Below are 17,399 nucleotides of genomic sequence, written 5' to 3' on the forward strand. Positions count from 1 at the left end.
AGCCCTGGTATTTTACATGCTCCCCTGTCTTTCTTTGAGTGCTTGTCATTTGAGAAGTTTTAAAAATGACCCTTTGCCACATAATTCAAGTGGAGCTGCGATTTGAAGGTTAATGGAGGAATTTCACACACAGAATCTTAAAAATGAATATGGTCAGACACACCTCTGCTTTGTGAACAGTCAGCAACGGATGAACTTGTTTGAAGGCAGCAGTATATCTCACAATTCCCATAGACATCCTTTATGCACTTAAAACCCAGGTGCTTATCTGAATGTTACTAGAAGCGTTTCAGTGGTTCTGTTGTGGGGTAGTTGTGGTAGAGTGATACGTTACCTCTGCCTGGAAACCAAGAGTAGCAAGTGCTGTGTGTTGGAGAGGGTATGGGGAACACCCAGCCCTGTTGCAGCCTGGCTCCAGTTAGTTGAGTGCTGAGGTGTCTGGTCTAGCTTATTCCTGTAATTCCTTATGGTGTTTTCCATACTGAAGTCAGGCTGTAATTTTTCAAAAAGCCTGTTAATTTCTGTGCTGAAACAGGAGCCTGAGTGTCAAGGGGATCTGACAGGGGAAATCAAACATCCACAGCTGCTTTCTTGTTTGGTTAACTGGGCTCAGGCTTGGCAAGAGTCAAAGCCATGTGGGAGTTTCCAGGAGCGTGCAAGACCAACAGACTTGGAGTGTCTCAAGGGTCTGCTGTGTGTTTTCTACCTGGGAGGCTTCTCTTGGGTGCTTTGGCTTGCGGGGTGGTGGTGTCAGACAGTTCTGTGTGTGTGGGCTCCCATTTTGTGCTGGGGAATTCTCCACTCATCAGAGAACACCAGCTTGCAAATGCTTCCATTTGCTGCGGAGACACAAAGGCATGGTGTCTGGTGCTATGGAAAGAGTTGTGTCAGCAGCTTTAAATGGGTAACTAATGGCTAAAAGTGAACAAAGTAACTAGATTCTGCCTTTGGCTATGGAGATATAAGGAATTTGGCGCTTCCTCATAGATGCAGTCCTGGGAAAAAGGCACTGTGTTCCATTTCTTATCAGAACACTACTGCTAAATGGAGAAGAGCTGACAGCAAATATTTACTATCAGATCGATTATGTTTAAAGTGCAGTGTCTGTAGCAGAGCTTGGGCACAGAAAGGTCAGGTGTAGGATCAAGGCTGCATTTATATAAAGACAGAGGAATATGTACTGGAAACCCTTGCTTAGAAAGGGGAAATACCAGAGGAATTTGAAAGTCACACTATGAGGATCTTAATTTTTGTCCTCACACTGAGCGTTTTCTCATGTTCAGGTAAGTTGCTCAGAATGGAACCACGTCCTCTTCCTTACAGTGGCTGAGGGAGGGGAAGTCCAACACTGCAATGAACTCCTAATGGAACTATGTGTCTGTCTCAGGGTTTCCAGTGTATGACTATGAACTACCTGTCACAGAAGAGGCTCTCAATGCTTCCATTGCAAGGATCAATTCTCAGTCCTGGGGGACAAACCTGTACGGTGTTGTCAGGAGCCATGTCACAAGAGTAAGTGTGCAGATAATGGAGATACTTCAGCTGAAATGTGCTTTGCTGTTGTGGAAAACTCTTTCCTCCCAACTCTGGACACCCAGATTTAGTTGGAGTTTTCTGAACTGCTTGGAAGAGGGTGGGTTTGAGGTATAATCTGAAGCTATGGCTTTAGGAACCTAAATATTCTTTGTATGTTGTTTTGTAGCTAAAAATACTTAAGGAGTTTAAATTTTCCACCCTTAGAATAGAAAGCTTTCAGGGATGTCTTGTAAGATTTTGTTCAAAACTGGTGGTTTTAAATACTTCTAACTAACTGCTTGGCTTTTGGCATAAAGTAACCTGGTTCCTTTGAAGGTCTCAGCTGAACATTTGCACTGCTAATTAAATGCTACCACACACACATTTCTCCAATCTCTTCTTACATCATCTGTCTCTACACAGCAATTCTGATATAAATCTACTACTGTCTAAATGCAGGCAGGAAACCCTTTTTGGGCTTTGTGTTGCTAAGAAGTAGATTGGATACCCAGAGTTAAGGAGTTGAAGCTTCCTAATTTAAAGTTAGCATGTTCCTGAACATCCTCAGAACCATTCTGTTTCTATAGATAGCATGTATTGAATCTTCTGCAAGAAGGAGTGACTATGAGTTTTGGATTCATCTAGTTTAGAAAAGAAAAAAAAAAAAGTTAAAAGCACTGGGGGTTTTGCTTGGGTTTTTTCTTGTTCTATATTTTATTTGTTTTGGGTTGGTTTTGTTTTTTTTTTTTTGAGTCTCCCATCTCAAGCTAAAACATTGATGAGACTGTTAGAACGAGAAAAGAAAATCCTAATGTGTCAACAAAAGCCACTGAACTCTCTGAAGCTTGAACTGTTGTGTGCATGCTGCCCATTGAAGCACCTGAGCTGACAAAAAGCAACTCTATAAACTGCATTAATCCAATTGCTTGCAGTTGTGTGATTTACTTGCCAAGTCATGTATTTGCAATAGACTTCCCAGCAGTCTATATATCCAAAGCTGAGCTGTTAGCACCATGGTTCCCACAGAAGGGGTGGTAGCATGCAGGGGTAATGCGATGCTTATCTACCTTTGACAGCTATCGTCCCCCCAGCTGACTCTGAGCAGTAGCAGGATCCCACAATGGCTGTGGGGTGTCAAGTGAAACCTCTGTGGAAAACTGTGCTGCTGTTACCAAACTGGCCTAAGAGTAACTCCGGAGCACAATAAAATAGCCTTTCTCACATGAAGTAATCTGGTCAAAATTGGGCACTGGCCCATAATGCCCTTATGTCATCCTTCTGCTTGACAAAGCATCAAGGTTGTTATGTAGCAGGTGTAGAAGTGACAGAGACTAATTACCTGTTGTGTTGACCTTCCTTTTACCAGGTTGACATGTGGAACAACGATGTTTATAAACTAGAGCTGCAGTTCAGCATTCGTGAAACTGTGTGCACAAAATCTTCAGGGAGAGACCCGTTCACTTGTGATTTTAAAATTGGGCCTTTTGTGGTAAGTATGTGACTGTGAACCCCTTGCTCCATGCAGGATGTTCTCAGGATATGTTGAAACACTACTGGTGCTGAAGAATGACTGGTTTTCTCAAAAAAAGAAAAAAACAAACGAACAAAAAAAAACAAACAAAAAAAACCAAACAAAAAAACCACACACACACAAAAAAAAAAAAACAAAAACCAACAAGCAACCAAAACAAATGCAGCATGGAGTGGTTGTTGGGTGGGAAAGTTGAGTGCTGGTAGACTCTTCTGCCTGGTCAGTGGGGGATACAGGAGCTGCTCTGAGCTGATGAGGAGACGTGTGTCTTGGAGCAATATGTAGTGAAAGTGTCTATGCGCTTTAGGACTGAATCCTGGGAGGAAAGTATACCTTCTTTTCTAAGATAAAAGGGTAGAAAAATGGACCTTTTACATGCTTTTATCTATTATGCATCTAGGCGCTATATAGCGGCTATATGTAGTGTAGATGCCCACTCTGTGCTGAGAGTGCTGATCTTCAGATTTCTCAGGTCTCTTTTCAGCCTGAGATAACACAGATCGGGTTCTTGATACAGCTCTTGCTGCACTCTGATGACCAGCCTTGGTAAAAATACATCATCTTTTAACCTGGACTTTTCTGTTCACAGTTATTTTTCCCAGAATCTGGCTCCCATTGCAAGCTTCCGAGCGGTTGTGTCCTGTTTCCATGAATCTTACAAAGTGTATGGAGGAACTTCTTGTGTCCCTGTGTGCAATGACGCTATACTGTGTCACACTTCTGCAGAGATTATCGCTGCATCTTTGTGCTGCTCCAAGCTGAGCTCTTCTCACATCTTTTTTTCCTATGTGAATGGCTGCCAAACTTATCCATCCTTTCCAGGCACAGTCTTTAGGAATGAGGAGGGCTTCTGGGAAGGCACTGAACAGATGGGGCAAAGGCTTTCCTCATAGCTTGCTAGTGATGCTACTACCTCAGGAGTTAGTTTACCCCATGAAGAGGGGGGGTTAAGTGTATCTTTGAGTACCACTACTCTTGAGCTAAGCAGCTTGTTTGTGTGTGTAGATGGGACAACATAGGATTGACAGTGGTTGCTCTTTTTTTCTTCAAAGACACATGGGTTGGCTACTGTGAAGTTATCACTGGGCCCTAAACAGACACCATCCCTCCTCTTTTGTTCTTTGGGCAATACGGTATGAAAGATAGTGTGGGGATGTCTGTTTTCCAAACTTGGGTGGCAGGTTTTGCTGGAGCTTCTGTCGAATTGTGGAGGCAACTTTTTTAAAGGTAGTTTAACTTTTAGAGCTGGAGATGCCATCAGCATAGCCTTGCACAGCTCTTCTGTTTGTGATTGTTGATGCCAGAGCCATGAGAAGGATTCAGAGATTTTTCTTCTGCCTCAAGCAAGCTTGAGACTTCATACAGCTCATATGCAATTGTGAAGCAATAACTTGTGTGTAGTTTTATGCTGCCAGAATATATTGGTCTGGCTTTAGCCTGCTCCAATAATTTGTTGGATGATAGTTTTGCTTAAGTTTCTTCCTTTTGGAATTGACTTTTAAAATCCCTGTACAAATTTCCTAACCTCAGTGAAACTCCCATGAGATGGTTTGCACTGTAGCTTTGTTCTATAAGATTTGCTCTATTTTGATCTGTTACAGACAACTGCTTTCTGCAGAAGTGTTGTGGATGTTTCTGGTGAGCTGATCGTGAACGTTATTGTGCGGTGCCATCGTGGCACATCCAGCTCTGAATCAATGAGCAGCGAAGAGGTAAGGAAGGGGAAAACTGACTTCTGCTGCCTGGAGGAGTGACAATTCTGCTCATCCTCTTGTAAGGATAAGTCAGGTGCATAAGTGTGAACTACAACTCCTGTTGCAGTTGGAGGTTTTGATCAAAAAACTGATTGTGGTTTAAAATCCAGCTGTCTCCTGTAATACCTTCGCTTTCCATCAGCTGAGAGGTTTGACTTTGCTCGATGGATGCCCGGGTAGAGTGTGAATCTCTGCGGCAGTCTGGCACATTCACCAGCTCCAACAGTCTGTCTTTATTAATGTATAGACTATGTGCCTGGAGGACAGTGACTGGCAAATCTATAGACAGAAACAAATACTGATGGTTTTCTCTCTGTTACCAAACCCAGCCCTCAGCTGAGCATGTCATCACAGGATAGCTCAAGAACATTTGTTCTACTGAGATTTGTGTTCCCTTTTTGAACTCTTAGTTGGTTATTAAGGTGCAATTAAACACTGACCCAACCTGTGAATTCCTGCTGTTTTTAAATCATGCCAGTGTCCACTTTTTCCATGAACTGACACTTGAACCTGAGTGCCTGCACTTACAGCACACATCTACGGTGGGTGTTCTGCTTGAGGATTGTATGTAGGGAACAAAGATAATTTCGTAAGCGAAGTGCCAGAGGATATGGACAGGTTTTATTTTTGTAAGGTGTAAGGGAATAAATGAATAGCTTGAAGCAAATATGATTCTGTGTCACCTTCTCTTGATTTGAATTGCCAAATTAGCTTGTAATTATTATTGTTTTGCTGTTGTTCAGAATCTCTATTCAGAGCTAGCTAGTGAATGCACCACAGGAATTCTTGATTTGCAAAGCAGAAAGTCTCCATGTGAAGTACTGAAATATGTAAGGTAGCCCTGGACATTCAGTCTGTCCTCTGTGGGTGAAGCATAACTCTTGTTTAATAGGGTATTCAGTATAAACACTTGCTTTTACAAGCAGGGATCTTCCTGCAAGTTGTCTTTAATCATCACTTAAAATTCAGTACTGCTGCCAATATTCCTGCTGGGGAACGTATTTCCTGCAATGTTAAGAAGGAATAACTGCCAAAGGGAATTTTATGTGCCATAATTGCACATGGAAAGGAAAGTATTTCTTTCTGCAGAGGCCTGCAGCAAGTGCTCTGCAGGTCTTTCTCTAGAGCTGTAACTCAGTTCAAGGCATCCTGGCCTGGCTGAGATGGTGTGGTGGACCTGTGATGGATGGTGTTGGTGTAGCTCCTGTCATGCTGGTGGCATTTGGATAGGAGAAGGAATTGTGATTGAATAAGGCTGGGATAATTTTACTGGGATAGACACCAACAAATGAAGGGTATAGAGAGCTTTTAAAATAGTAATTTGGAATAAATGAGTGTAAGAGGTACCCTGTGTGACAGCAACAGACTCTGTTCTCCTGACTGTATCTGCACTACAGGGAGGTCAGATAAGGCAGGAAGTACAAAGGATGTTGACCTACCTGCAACTGCAGACTTTCTTTAGCAACATCACTGCTTTGCAATAGTATCAGCAGTATTCTTGTTTTCAAATAAATTAAAAATGAAGCTTGGAATTACTTCAATGATCACATAGTACCTGAGGAAATGAAGGAGCAGCTGGCTTCTTGACAGATGAGCTTTTTAAAGAAACATTTTTAATTACAGATGATGCGTATGCCGATAATGAACCCCAACAGACGAGGCAGCAGTCACAGAGAAGGTAAGACATTTCTGCCATGTTGACTGTCCTGTCACATGTTGGTTTGCCTTTTGGATCATCTGTTTGGGCCGTCTGAAGATCATTTGTGGGAGGGAGAACAAAATATGGCAGACCAGCAGTTTGCTCAGGTCATGACCAGCTGCTTTTTCCTGTGCAGAGGGGTGTCCCATTGAGGAAGCAGTGAGGGCATTGGGCTGCTAAGTTAGGGCTGTGCTGAGGTTTGAATACTATGTGTATGCATTTTCTGGACTGACAGATTTTTGCTTTCATAACTAGTACTTATGTGTATCCTTGAGATTGTCCTGATGTTGTGCAGGATGCTGAATGAACACGTGTTTGAAAGCCTATAACACTCATGTATGTCTCCATGTTCTTTTTTTTAGATGATGTATTTGTTCCTGAAGCCTTCCCTTCAAGTGGAAGAGACGGCAACCGTGGAGGCTGGCATAAACCCAACTATTTCAGGTCTGACAAGATAGAATAATATGGTTTGGGTGAGTACCGTTCAAAGTGTGGCTTTTATGCATCCTAGGCCTGTAGGTTTCGTGATGGAGTGGGAAAGTGACTGATCAGGATGAAGGAGCTCTTTGGGAATGTACTTATTGGCTGCGAGTGTGTTAAAAGCCATTTTATTCCAGACATTTGTAGGACTTGCTTATGGTGAGTTTCAGTGACACAGGATCCAAACAGCACTATCAGCACCCGTGACAAACGTTGATGGGGTGGCAATCTCCGGTGCTTACAGGAGGGCTCACAGAACAAGGGTCTGACCACTCGTCAGGGCAGCAGAAGACATTTTTTATTTTCTTGTTGCTTCACCCCTAGGAAGACACCCCAACTACAGAGCCTTCACTCACTTTCAGGTAGTCTGTCCCGTATGCTCAGGCAAACACCAGTGTCCTGGTATGCAGGTAGTATGAACACTGTGCAAGAAAATCAGTTTGCTGTGCTGAGTTTGGCAAACAGCTCAAGCCTTTAGCTACAGTTCTGCCTTTTTGCTTCCATCTCTCGTGTTTAGGAGACTCATGTTTCTGTCTAAGGTTTCATGGGTCCTCCGGACCTTACCCAAACTGGTTGCCCTTAGGAGGGGTGTCTCACTTGGCTGTAGGATCTGGAACATGCCCTGGCTGTGTATGGGCAAATATGCAGATGAGTTGTTTGGTACTTAATTCTGCCCCAGTCCTTCAGCAATTCACCTGCCATTTTTGCACCGGTGCTCTCCTTGCACCCACAGCTTGTTGTGTCTATTTATACTGCAAACTCTTGGAGGAATGGTCATGTCTTTGTGCTGAATCTAATGCAACTAAGACTGCACCGTTTATCAAAACAGAAAAATGAATGTGGAGGAAAAGTATCTGGGAAAACCAAGATGCAGTACTTAGGGCAAGTGTTTTTTGCAGAGAAGCTGTGAAAGATATGTTTGGAGCTCAGTTAATGGGAACGATAATGAAGGGTGCTCAAGATTCATTGGAGCTGGTAAGACCTATACTACAGACACCAACTTTGCTCACCTACTTCTGAGGCTCCATGTGGCAGCAGCTGTAACTGCTGCTGATATTTTACCTGCTCTCTTAAGGAGTTAATCTAAAGGGAAGTGTTTTTGAAAGAGTTGTAGCAATGCAGAACAGTGATCAGTCTTTGGCATGCTTAACATTTTTTAAGTAGTTAGGAAAGGAAGAGGAAATGACTTAGCACCATGTGATTGAAAAGGTTTCGTGCAATCACTTGGGTGTATATTGTTAGCAGGTCTCAGTCCCTGTAGAGAGTGCCAGAACTGAATGCTCCATGTGTGGAGCTCAGAGTAGTCCTGCTGCATTGGAAACAGGACAGTTTTAGATGTAATTTAGCACTGATGACTCACCAGAAACTAACACATGTTACTCATAAGTGGATCTGTGGTAAACCTCCCTGTGCTGAAGGAGACATATCCCCTACTGGCCTAGAAACTAGATATGAAAGGAAGAGCCAGTTGTTCTGCTAGGTCAGGTCTGTCATTGTAAAAATTATTTCATTAAATTCATATGCTATTTTAGTTTATCTGTGAGCCAACCTTTCCTATTATAGGACTCTCTAACTTTTCTACGTGTCTTTGAACTTCCTTGACCATGTTGCAGTGGCATTCTGGTGTGTGCTCTGTGTCCTTTTGGGTAGCTTTAATCCAAGGAAGTAGTGCGGAAAGGCTGAGGCTTATGGAAGAATAGCATAAGGTTGACTTTCTATTCCACAAAACAGAGGAACAAATTTTGTAAGTGCCTAACTGTGGTCAGCTTCTGAAAATCAGTCTTTGGCTGGGTAAATATGAGCTGAACCTTCTTCAGCCTGTCTTCCAGAAAAGTTGTGGGGAAGGAGGTCTGTGAGTTTGAAATGAGCAGACATCCTTTTCTTTGCATTTGGAAAATACCAAGTATATGAAATTAATTAAGAGACTCTCAAGATGAGCTGTCCCCATTAAGAAGCAATCAAACGTTTTGTGTTCCTGGATCTAATGCCTAACAAATCTCAATCTGCAAGCTGTAAAATCCTCTTGAATCAGAATATGAAACAAATGGGAATAAATCTATGGTTCTTGAAATCGTATGCGGTTTGAATTTTAATACTTTGTGCTTGCTATTGAAGTTAGTTTGTGTCATTTGCAGAGCTGTGTTTCATACCAGTGTCCTAGGTTTTGGACATCTCAGAGGCAGATACACTAGGAGATTAAGGGACATTTTTCAAAACTCCTTGTTTTTCCTGATTTTATTGATTTGACTTATTAGCTGCAAAGTTTGGAGAGAAGTCGTCTTAATTTCACTTGTATCTAGAATGAGAGGGTTTCGTCAGTTGGTTTAATTTGGAGCCACATGTATCCAAATTATTTCATGTGGTTGAGGCCAGGGAAGGTTATTCATGACTCTTTTCCTGGTGTTTTGGGACCTGTGTGATCATGGCTGGCACTATGACAAGCCATACTGTGATGCAGTGTTTAGGTCATGAGAAATATCTGCTGTGTTTTGAGATGGCAGTAGCTCAGATGGCTTAGCTTAGCTGAGAATAAGTTGGGGGAGTCTGGGGAAACAGCAATTCAGTAACAGGAGATTTTCATCTCTTACCCAAAGATCCTGCTGTTGACAGACAAAGCTAGACAAGTTCAGGTGAGAAATGAAATGTGCTGTTGTGTGTTGTGGTTTGAGTTTTATTGGTTAGTTGTGGGGTTTTTTATGCAACAGTATGGGTAACTGACTGCAGAAATTACTAAGACACGTGGCTGATGGGTTTTTGATGCTGGATTTTGTGTTTTCTGAACTAGATCTTCTTATCTTTTGGGCTGGAGGAATTATTTCAGGGAAATTCTGTGCCTGACTCCATATAAGAAGCTAGGTTAAATTATCTCACCGGTGCTTTCTGGCGGTTCTTATTTGTTAAACAAGCTAAATATTCAAGAGGGAAAAAAATCAGTGCAATTGTTATATAAGGAAGAACTTTCTCAGGGTTACAGTCTTCAGACCTACCCGTCTGCTGATGCCTGCAGGAGTTGGCAAACTGCATATGAAAGAACCACATCAATGATTAATGAGCTTGCTTCAGTGACAAGTCCTAATCAGATCTACTGGATTTATTTCCTAGTGCATCTCTGGAACTGGAGAGACTGTAAAATTGACATGGCATGCTGTGGACCAGCCTTTCCAACAAATAGCTCATGCACAGGAGTGAGTGACAGCAGGAGAGCCAGCTGCTGTACAACTGGTTAACAACCTTACTATGCAACAAGTGTTAAGGTCACTAGTTAGCTTGGCTTCCCAGGGATGTGCAGAGCTTGTTGAAGCTCCATCGGTTCACCACAGTGTTGGCAAAGGGCATATCAGTGATGCAGTCAATCCCCTGTTTGAAAGTCTTGGGGAGGAGGGACTCCTGCTGTGAATGGATGCAGTTTGGCACGCACACACAATAGGAAAGGCTTTTTGAGTGTTCACAGGTATGTAGAATTATAGGTTCCCTTAAACTGGAATCTGCTTGATGATGTTTGTGGCTCTGAATTGCAGAGAGAAGCCTAAAATTGGCTCCAACTCACCTAACGCCTTGAATACCAGAAAGCAAAAGAAAAGGGCCCCAGCACTCTGTTCTTCCAAAATCAACTGCCTAAGGCAGTTGTCTTTTGTGCAGGGTGGAGTCTGACCTATGGCTTATGTCTGGAGTCTCAGCAGCAGTGCTTCATTTCCTTGAACAGGAAAATTAGGAAGAAAGTTCCTGTCTTTGCTTGCAATATACATGTAGATTGTGAATACTGATTTTTCTCTTACTTTCCTCGTGTGATTAATGACAGTATTTTTTTAGCAGACAATCAGATTCCTTCTGCCTCAAGCCAATGGGGCTATAATTTACTCCTTCAGTTTTCTGCATTTTATTAAATTGGCTCTCTGGCGGAGCTCTCACCTGGTGTAACTCACTGCTGGCAGGAATGTGGTGATAGCAGCTGATTAGCAGTCTTGCAGAAGCAGAAATTAATAGACTAGTATCCTTGAATATTAGGGTTTGGTGTGGGTCTTGTTTTGTTGTTTGGTTTTTTTTTTTTTTTTTTTGTTTGTTTTGTTTTGTTTTGTGTGTGTTTTTGTGTTGTGGGTTTTTTTTGTTGTTTTTTTTTCCCAATAAAGGAATAACTGGCAACATTTGGCCTCCTCTCAAACTCCTCATGCCCAAGAAATCCAGGATCCAACCTTCAGAGTGAAATGGATGCTTGTTTGTCTGTTTTCTAGAAAAATAATAATGGAGCTGGGTGCGTATAACTCTCCTGGGGCATGGAAAGAAGAGCTTTTAATCCCCAGTGACCTCATTAAGAAGCTGTTTGATTTTAGTTCCAGTCTTGTATTCTTATGGCTTCATGTATTCTGCCTTTGTGGGGTTTTTTTATTCCTCTTCATTCACCCACTCTGTTTTCTCTGATACTCACTAAGCAGCTTATTGCTTCCTGGGGGAAAAGAGGAAAAAAAAAAATGAAGCATCAGAGGGAAGGAAAATCCCTGCAGAATGGGGTCTGTTGCATAGTGCATGAGCTCTGCATTGGATCAGCTTTGAGAGTGAGAGCAATTTATCGCTTAGGCAACGTGGGGGAAATGACAGGCTACACTTACATTCCTACTGCCTTGGAGTCTGTCTGTGATGTAAGTCCTTGGTGTCACCTGGCACCTGTGATGCTGTAGCAGAAAAGACAGCAAGCATGCTTTCATCTATTCAGAGGTGAAGGACTGAAATGGAGACAGACCCAGGCAGAACCATTCTTGATGCTCAGGTCAGATCGGGGTGCAGGGATGAAGCAAAGGTGTTACAGCAGAGAGGAGAATCACTGTGACAATCTCTTGTTGCTATTCTGAACAGCAGTGGTTTTTGCCTTACCCTTTGCCCACCTATTCTAGTTCTGTTTTGAAGCATTAGACCGACTGCTGCACTGAGGAAATTGTTCCTGCTTCTGAAGGATGCAGAACTAGGATGATTCCTTAGGCTTCACTATGTCTTCAAGGCCTGATTGCAAACCCCTTAATCTAATTGCTGGAGAAAAATAACGGGACTTGGCTGGAGGAACAGAAAGGTCACTCAACTGTCTCCTCCAGCTTACTGCACCATGTTGCATTTTGCAAACACTGGAAAAGAGCTTGTCAGAACATGCAGGTTGGGAGGGACCTCTGGAAGCCCAACCCCTGCTCAGAATGGGACCATGTTCATAAGGCTCTATAGCTGAGGTTTGAATATCCCGGGATATAGAACCCTCATCCTCTCTGGGCTCCAGGTTCAGTATTGGAGCACCCTTGGGGGAAGAGTTTTCCTTAAACTGAACTGGAATTTCCCACATTGCCACTTGCTCCTGTTTCATTTCTCGTCACTTGGACCCCAGAGATGAGTGTAGCGGCTGCTCCTGGTTCTTTGGTCTGCATCCCCCATCTCCAGGGCTGGGCAAGACCCAAGTGCTCCTGGACAAGCCCCTCTCAGAGGGTCTCTGTGTCTATCACTACCACATGTGTGGATGCTCCTTTCTGGCACGAATCTATCCCTGAAATTTTACTAAGAAGATTGTCTTACAGAAAAATGTCAGGTTACCATGGTGACAAACTTGCTGAGGATACAGTGTAGGCTACAGACTGCTGCAAAAGCAGTCACATGTCCTTTACAAAAAACATATCTCTTATTTCTTCTGCATATTTTAGCTCTTAATTCAGATACATTTCTCTGAAAACCATACAACAGCTAATAGTCTCAATCATCTCTGCTTTTGAGACTTTATAGTATGCATGGTTTTGTGGCCGGTGTTACTTACTTCACTGTTAATTTTTCTAGCAGTCTGATTATTTTCCTTTTTTTTTTTTTTTGTTTTACATGAATTAGTAATTGACACGACATTTGTGCACGTGTGAAGTGTTTTGCATAGGCAGGTTTCTTTTCACAGATTCCTCATGGTGCAATTCTGACACTAAATAAATGAATAAGCAGCTCAGTGAAAATGAATACTTTTTTTTTTCAAGGTCACAGATGTTTGGTTAATTCTGTGAAGCATGGGATGAATTTTGAGCTATGATATTTCTCCCCCCTCCCTTTTATTTTAAGTAGACTGGAGAAAGAGAAGAATCAAGATTCGGAGATCCAGCATGCAAAGAGAGAACCTGATGCCATTTCCTTTTCTTTTCTATGAAGAACTATTCTGTATTGAAGTGACAGTCTTTCCCTGAACTTTCTGAAGTAACATCAAATGGCCATTGGATGAGCTCATGAGATGTCAACTCCATGCACTTGTCAGTGGATAGCTGCCTTCTGATGGGTTAGAGCTCACTGGGAGGGCTCAGACATCCAGCCTTAACTGTGTCCAGTATGTGTTGTACCATCACATAATGATGCTATTAAAGGATCATTATTCCATCTGTTTGTTCTGCAGTTGCTTGTAATTTTCTGTAATGCTTGTAGCAAATTATTGATTCATTCAAAGTAATAAAGGCACTTAATTTCTTTTTCTCTGGGGTGCAGCAGCTGTGGGCAAGATGTCTTGCTACAAACCCAAGGGTGTGAATTTTAGCCCATGGGCAATCTGGCTTTAATGGGTACTTGACCACTAATGTGGGGTGATGAGGGAAGCTACTGACAGTGGTTGTCAGGTACTGACAGTTTATGCAATAAGTCCCACTTGGAAAAAACCTTTGTGTTCTCCTGGGAAAGAAGTCTTTCCACAACTCATGACTGCAATGGAAAGAAAACAAGTGAGGAGTTTGCACTTTTGGGACCAAATGTGTTTTCTCGCCATCTTTGTCTTTCCTTCCCTGTTTCAAGCTCCATTTTTCTGGGATGGGAGGGAAGAGGCTTATAGTGGAGGTGCCAGTTGCCTGAGCAGTTGTGATCTAGATAGGTGTTTTCTATCATGCTCGGGTTGGATTTGTGTCAAACTGGATCAAAATAACAGGTTAGTTTTCTGAGACAGAAACAGTCAAATTAGTTAGATATCTGGTGCAACACAGTGCCATTTGGTGCTGAAGAAATCCTTAAAACTGGCAGACCTGTCTCTTTTAGGAAAAAGCATCAACTGGGTTTTAAGATCTACTTCCATCCCTGTTCGCCCTCATTGCACAGTACACTGGCTTGGTTTGCAGTTCTGCTGCTGCGCTTCCTAGTACTCAACTGTTTTTCTCAGTAAATGGCAGTCATGGGAGCTGCAGAATTGTTGGTGCTCTATCAATTATGCTACTGTCCCTCCTTTCAAAAGCAACTGATTTTTCTTTCTAAAGCAACTCCCCAGTCCGCTTGATGACTACCCATAGGAGCAGCAGGGAGTAGAAAGGAGCAGGAGGTGCTGGTAAGGTATAAAGTAGAGGTCCAGCAGAGGAAGAGCTGCTTTACCTTCTCATGATCATTTTTCTCTGCCTATGCCAACATGATTGGGAACATCACACTTTCCTTTGTTGTGTATGTACAACTCTTGAAACCCAGCGTACTTGCAGAATATTTCTCTGCTGCTGTAGGGCAATTTTTACTGAGCATCATCTTTGTAAAAGGGGTGATCTCACACCTTTGTGCTCCTTTTAGCCTGAACCATGACTCTGGTGGAAAGAAACAGTTTAGCTACTTCCTGAAAATCCTGAGTTCAAGTGATTGTGGACTTTGTCTTTGCATGTAGATATGTATGTTTTCCTGTCCTAGATAAAGACATTGGTGAGCAGAAGAGCTTCCTGGGCTGTTCTTCCAAGATTATACTTTGTCTCTTGGAAGGGATGAGGTGGTCTGACACTTGAGCCAGCTCCAGTTGTGCTTGTACTCTTACTATGACACTCTTGCTTTTCCCAGTTCCCAACAGACAGTTTTGTTGGCCTACAAGTGTATTTTGCTGGTTGAGAATAGTGGCAGGCCTCTGCATTGGTGGAATAGGAAGAGAGCATGTTTGCTACAACATCCTTCTTTTGTGGCTCTGTATGTCCAGCAAAAGAAACAGAAGAATCCACTGTGTTGGACACTGGATCTTTCAAGACCTGGAGTTAGAAAACTTGTATTTGAGCTAAGGGTGGGCCAACTGCTGCTGGAATGATGGACAGAGCCTATCCCTTGCTCTGTCAGATGCCATGTGTTTGGGGAAATAACCATTTGCAAGCAAATGAGAGCAGAACTCTACTTCACGAAGCTACTTTCAGCATCACTACTTTATCTGCCCTCTGCGGAGAGAAGTTCAGTGGCAAGGATCTGTCACTGCAGTGATTTCCATCACTTACGGCATATACTGTCAGTACATTGTCACTGGCAATATGTGGACATTTAGATTATTATGTATAAACTGTTATTGTTTGAGTTAAAAACAAAAACAACTTACTACTGTTCAAGAATGAAAACTGGGGTTGCCTTTGATCTCCAGATATGACCCTTGTGTAGAAAATGTCTTCTTTTATCTTAGCATTGCTAACATGGATATCTGAAGAGAAAGAACTTCTCAGAAGGTTGGACTTTGCAGTGACGTCCCTTGGGAAAGAGGGCAGGAGCTTGTTGTCTGCAGGCAAGCACCATTGTAATGTGTCCATGGGCTGAAATATTTCCTTTTGATAGGCATGATAAAAGGAATGAAAGGCCAGCCTTTTCCAGCATATGTGGGACACCTATATGCTAATTATATCTGCATTTCGCTACAAGAAAACAAAGCAAATGCTTTCCTTCCCACTTTCCTCCCAGCAAAATGGATTACAGGTCCTTTAAGCTCCTTGCTTCACGTATGGAAATACCTTCACACCTAGAAGCTGATGTGGCATATGCTGTGCAGATGTTTATCTGGCACTAGGGAGTAATATTTTCTTTGTCCACATTACTCAAATCTTTCGTGGTCTCAAACCGCTGACTAAAGCACTCGTTGCTCCAACATACCAATGATAGTTGCTATGGATGTTCCCTTCCAACTCCCGTGTCTGAGAGTTTGGCTTGAAATTCTGCAACCGCATCCAACAGCAAAGCTCTCCTCGCTGGAACTGAAGCCCGAAATCCTACCAGGATCCTGAGTCTGTTTGTATTCAGCCACGTCCTCACACTTCTGGACTCCCAGCCCCCAAGGACACTGGAAGGTTCCAGAACTGCCTCCTTTAGAAGGGAGCAAGCTCAAATGGAGAACATCAGCCCCTTTTTGCACTCCTACAAGAAGTAGTATTTTGACTGATTGTCCATTTGCATGCTCTGTTCTCCATGGTCATCCTCCCCAAGCCATGAGTTACAGTAGCTTTGCTAAGTGAGAATCACAGGTTAGGTAAGGTGAGATACCACCTTTCTTCTTTGTTGTAGAAGGGATACTGGTATTCTGTGTTTAGCACAGAAAGGAGGAAGGTTGCAAATAGCAAGGTGCAAAGTACACCAAGGAAATGGCGTCTATGTAAGTGGACCACTAGTTTTTTTTGTTGGATTTTGCTTGGAGAGTAAGGATTTATGCAGCAGCTGGGGTGGGGGGAGCTTTCCATGTACTGCTTAAAGACACTACTTGCAGTGGAAGCAATATGCAGAGCAGTAATTATCTTCTTGTAGACTTTGAGATTGCTCAGAAACTCTGAGATGGCAGAAGGGGGTCTGAAGGGAGACAGTAAAACCATGAGATATTAGACTGGGATTTGCTGCACAATGGGAATTTGTGGCAGTTTGTTTGAGCATTACCTCACCAGAAGGTAAAAATGTAGTCACTCCTTTAGCAGAGCATCTGCAGTAGTTGTAGGATGGGGAAAGAAGTGAGGACTTACATTGACTTGAATTTTTCTCCCCTCCCAAATACATTTGAAGTAGCTTTGCTTAATTTGCTTTGAATGCTAAACTTGATGTCACAAGAAATCTTACCTTTTGGTCTGAGAATCACACAATAATTTGGGGAATGATTAGGAGCATTTCATTTCCCAGACCCTCTCTGCTCAGAGATAATTGCTGCATATAGTGCCTGATACTGGTGTGGTTTGTGCCTCTGTGGGAAGTGTGTTGGTATCCCCGGAGCTCACAGAGGCTAGCTAAGAATGAGTGGAATTACTAGATAGAAAGAGAGGCTCAGTGCTATGTGAAATTTGTGTGAGAAATTTCTCAAAGGGCAGAGATCATCTTGAGTGAAAGCGGGATGGAGCCTCACCCATGTTAGAAAGAAGGTTATTGCTCATCCTGAAGGAATGTGGAGATTTCTTGGCATATGCTGTACTGTCAGCAACCTAACCTCAGGTGGGTGACAAATCGGACTGACCCCTGGATGTACTCTCTGAAATGAAGGATAGACCTTAATTGCCAAACCTATGTCCTGATTCAGAGCAGTGAGATGCTGGGATCAGGACCTGAGCGTTTTCCAGTCTTTACTGTAGAAAATGCAGTTGTCAGTATATCTGCAAGTGCGAGTTCAGCACGGAGGCTTGGGATGGTTTAAGGAGATGCAGCTGTGCTACGGATGGAGCACATCCTTCATGGTAGAAATTGGTCTGCA

General features: G+C 42.7%; 1 protein-coding gene across 3 annotated transcripts; it reads left to right on the top strand.

Moving 5' to 3' along the window:
• Positions 1 to 1,125: 1,125 nt before the first annotated feature.
• On the top strand, positions 1,126 to 13,357 carry SPP2 (secreted phosphoprotein 2). Of its 3 annotated transcripts, none has more exons than XM_071811336.1 (8): positions 1,126 to 1,283; positions 1,388 to 1,512; positions 2,882 to 3,004; positions 4,648 to 4,758; positions 6,424 to 6,478; positions 6,862 to 6,972; positions 9,574 to 9,609; positions 13,052 to 13,357. In XM_071811336.1, the coding sequence occupies exons 1-6, from the start codon at positions 1,235 to 1,237 to the stop codon at positions 6,960 to 6,962; spliced, it is 564 nt and encodes a 187-aa protein (XP_071667437.1). In that variant the 5' UTR covers positions 1,126 to 1,234; the 3' UTR covers positions 6,963 to 6,972; positions 9,574 to 9,609; positions 13,052 to 13,357. The 3 variants fall into 3 exon arrangements, with proteins under 3 accessions (XP_071667437.1, XP_071667438.1, XP_065697259.1); XM_071811337.1 differs by lacking the exon at positions 13,052 to 13,357 and adding an exon at positions 10,082 to 11,431; XM_065841187.2 differs by lacking the exon at positions 9,574 to 9,609.
• Positions 13,358 to 17,399: the final 4,042 nt, after the last annotated feature.

This window comes from Patagioenas fasciata, chromosome 7 (assembly GCF_037038585.1).
Source record: "Patagioenas fasciata isolate bPatFas1 chromosome 7, bPatFas1.hap1, whole genome shotgun sequence".
Taxonomy (NCBI): domain Eukaryota; kingdom Metazoa; phylum Chordata; class Aves; order Columbiformes; family Columbidae; genus Patagioenas; species Patagioenas fasciata.

Coding starts and splice junctions, on each gene's coding strand:
- SPP2 (XM_071811336.1), top strand. CDS start 1,235: ATGAGGATCTTAATTTTTGTCCTCACACTGAGCGTTTTCTCATGTTCA. Junction 1,513..2,881: donor TCAGGAGCCATGTCACAAGA/GTAAGTGTGCAG, acceptor TCCTTTTACCAG/GTTGACATGTGGAACAACGA. Junction 3,005..4,647: donor TTAAAATTGGGCCTTTTGTG/GTAAGTATGTGA, acceptor GATCTGTTACAG/ACAACTGCTTTCTGCAGAAG.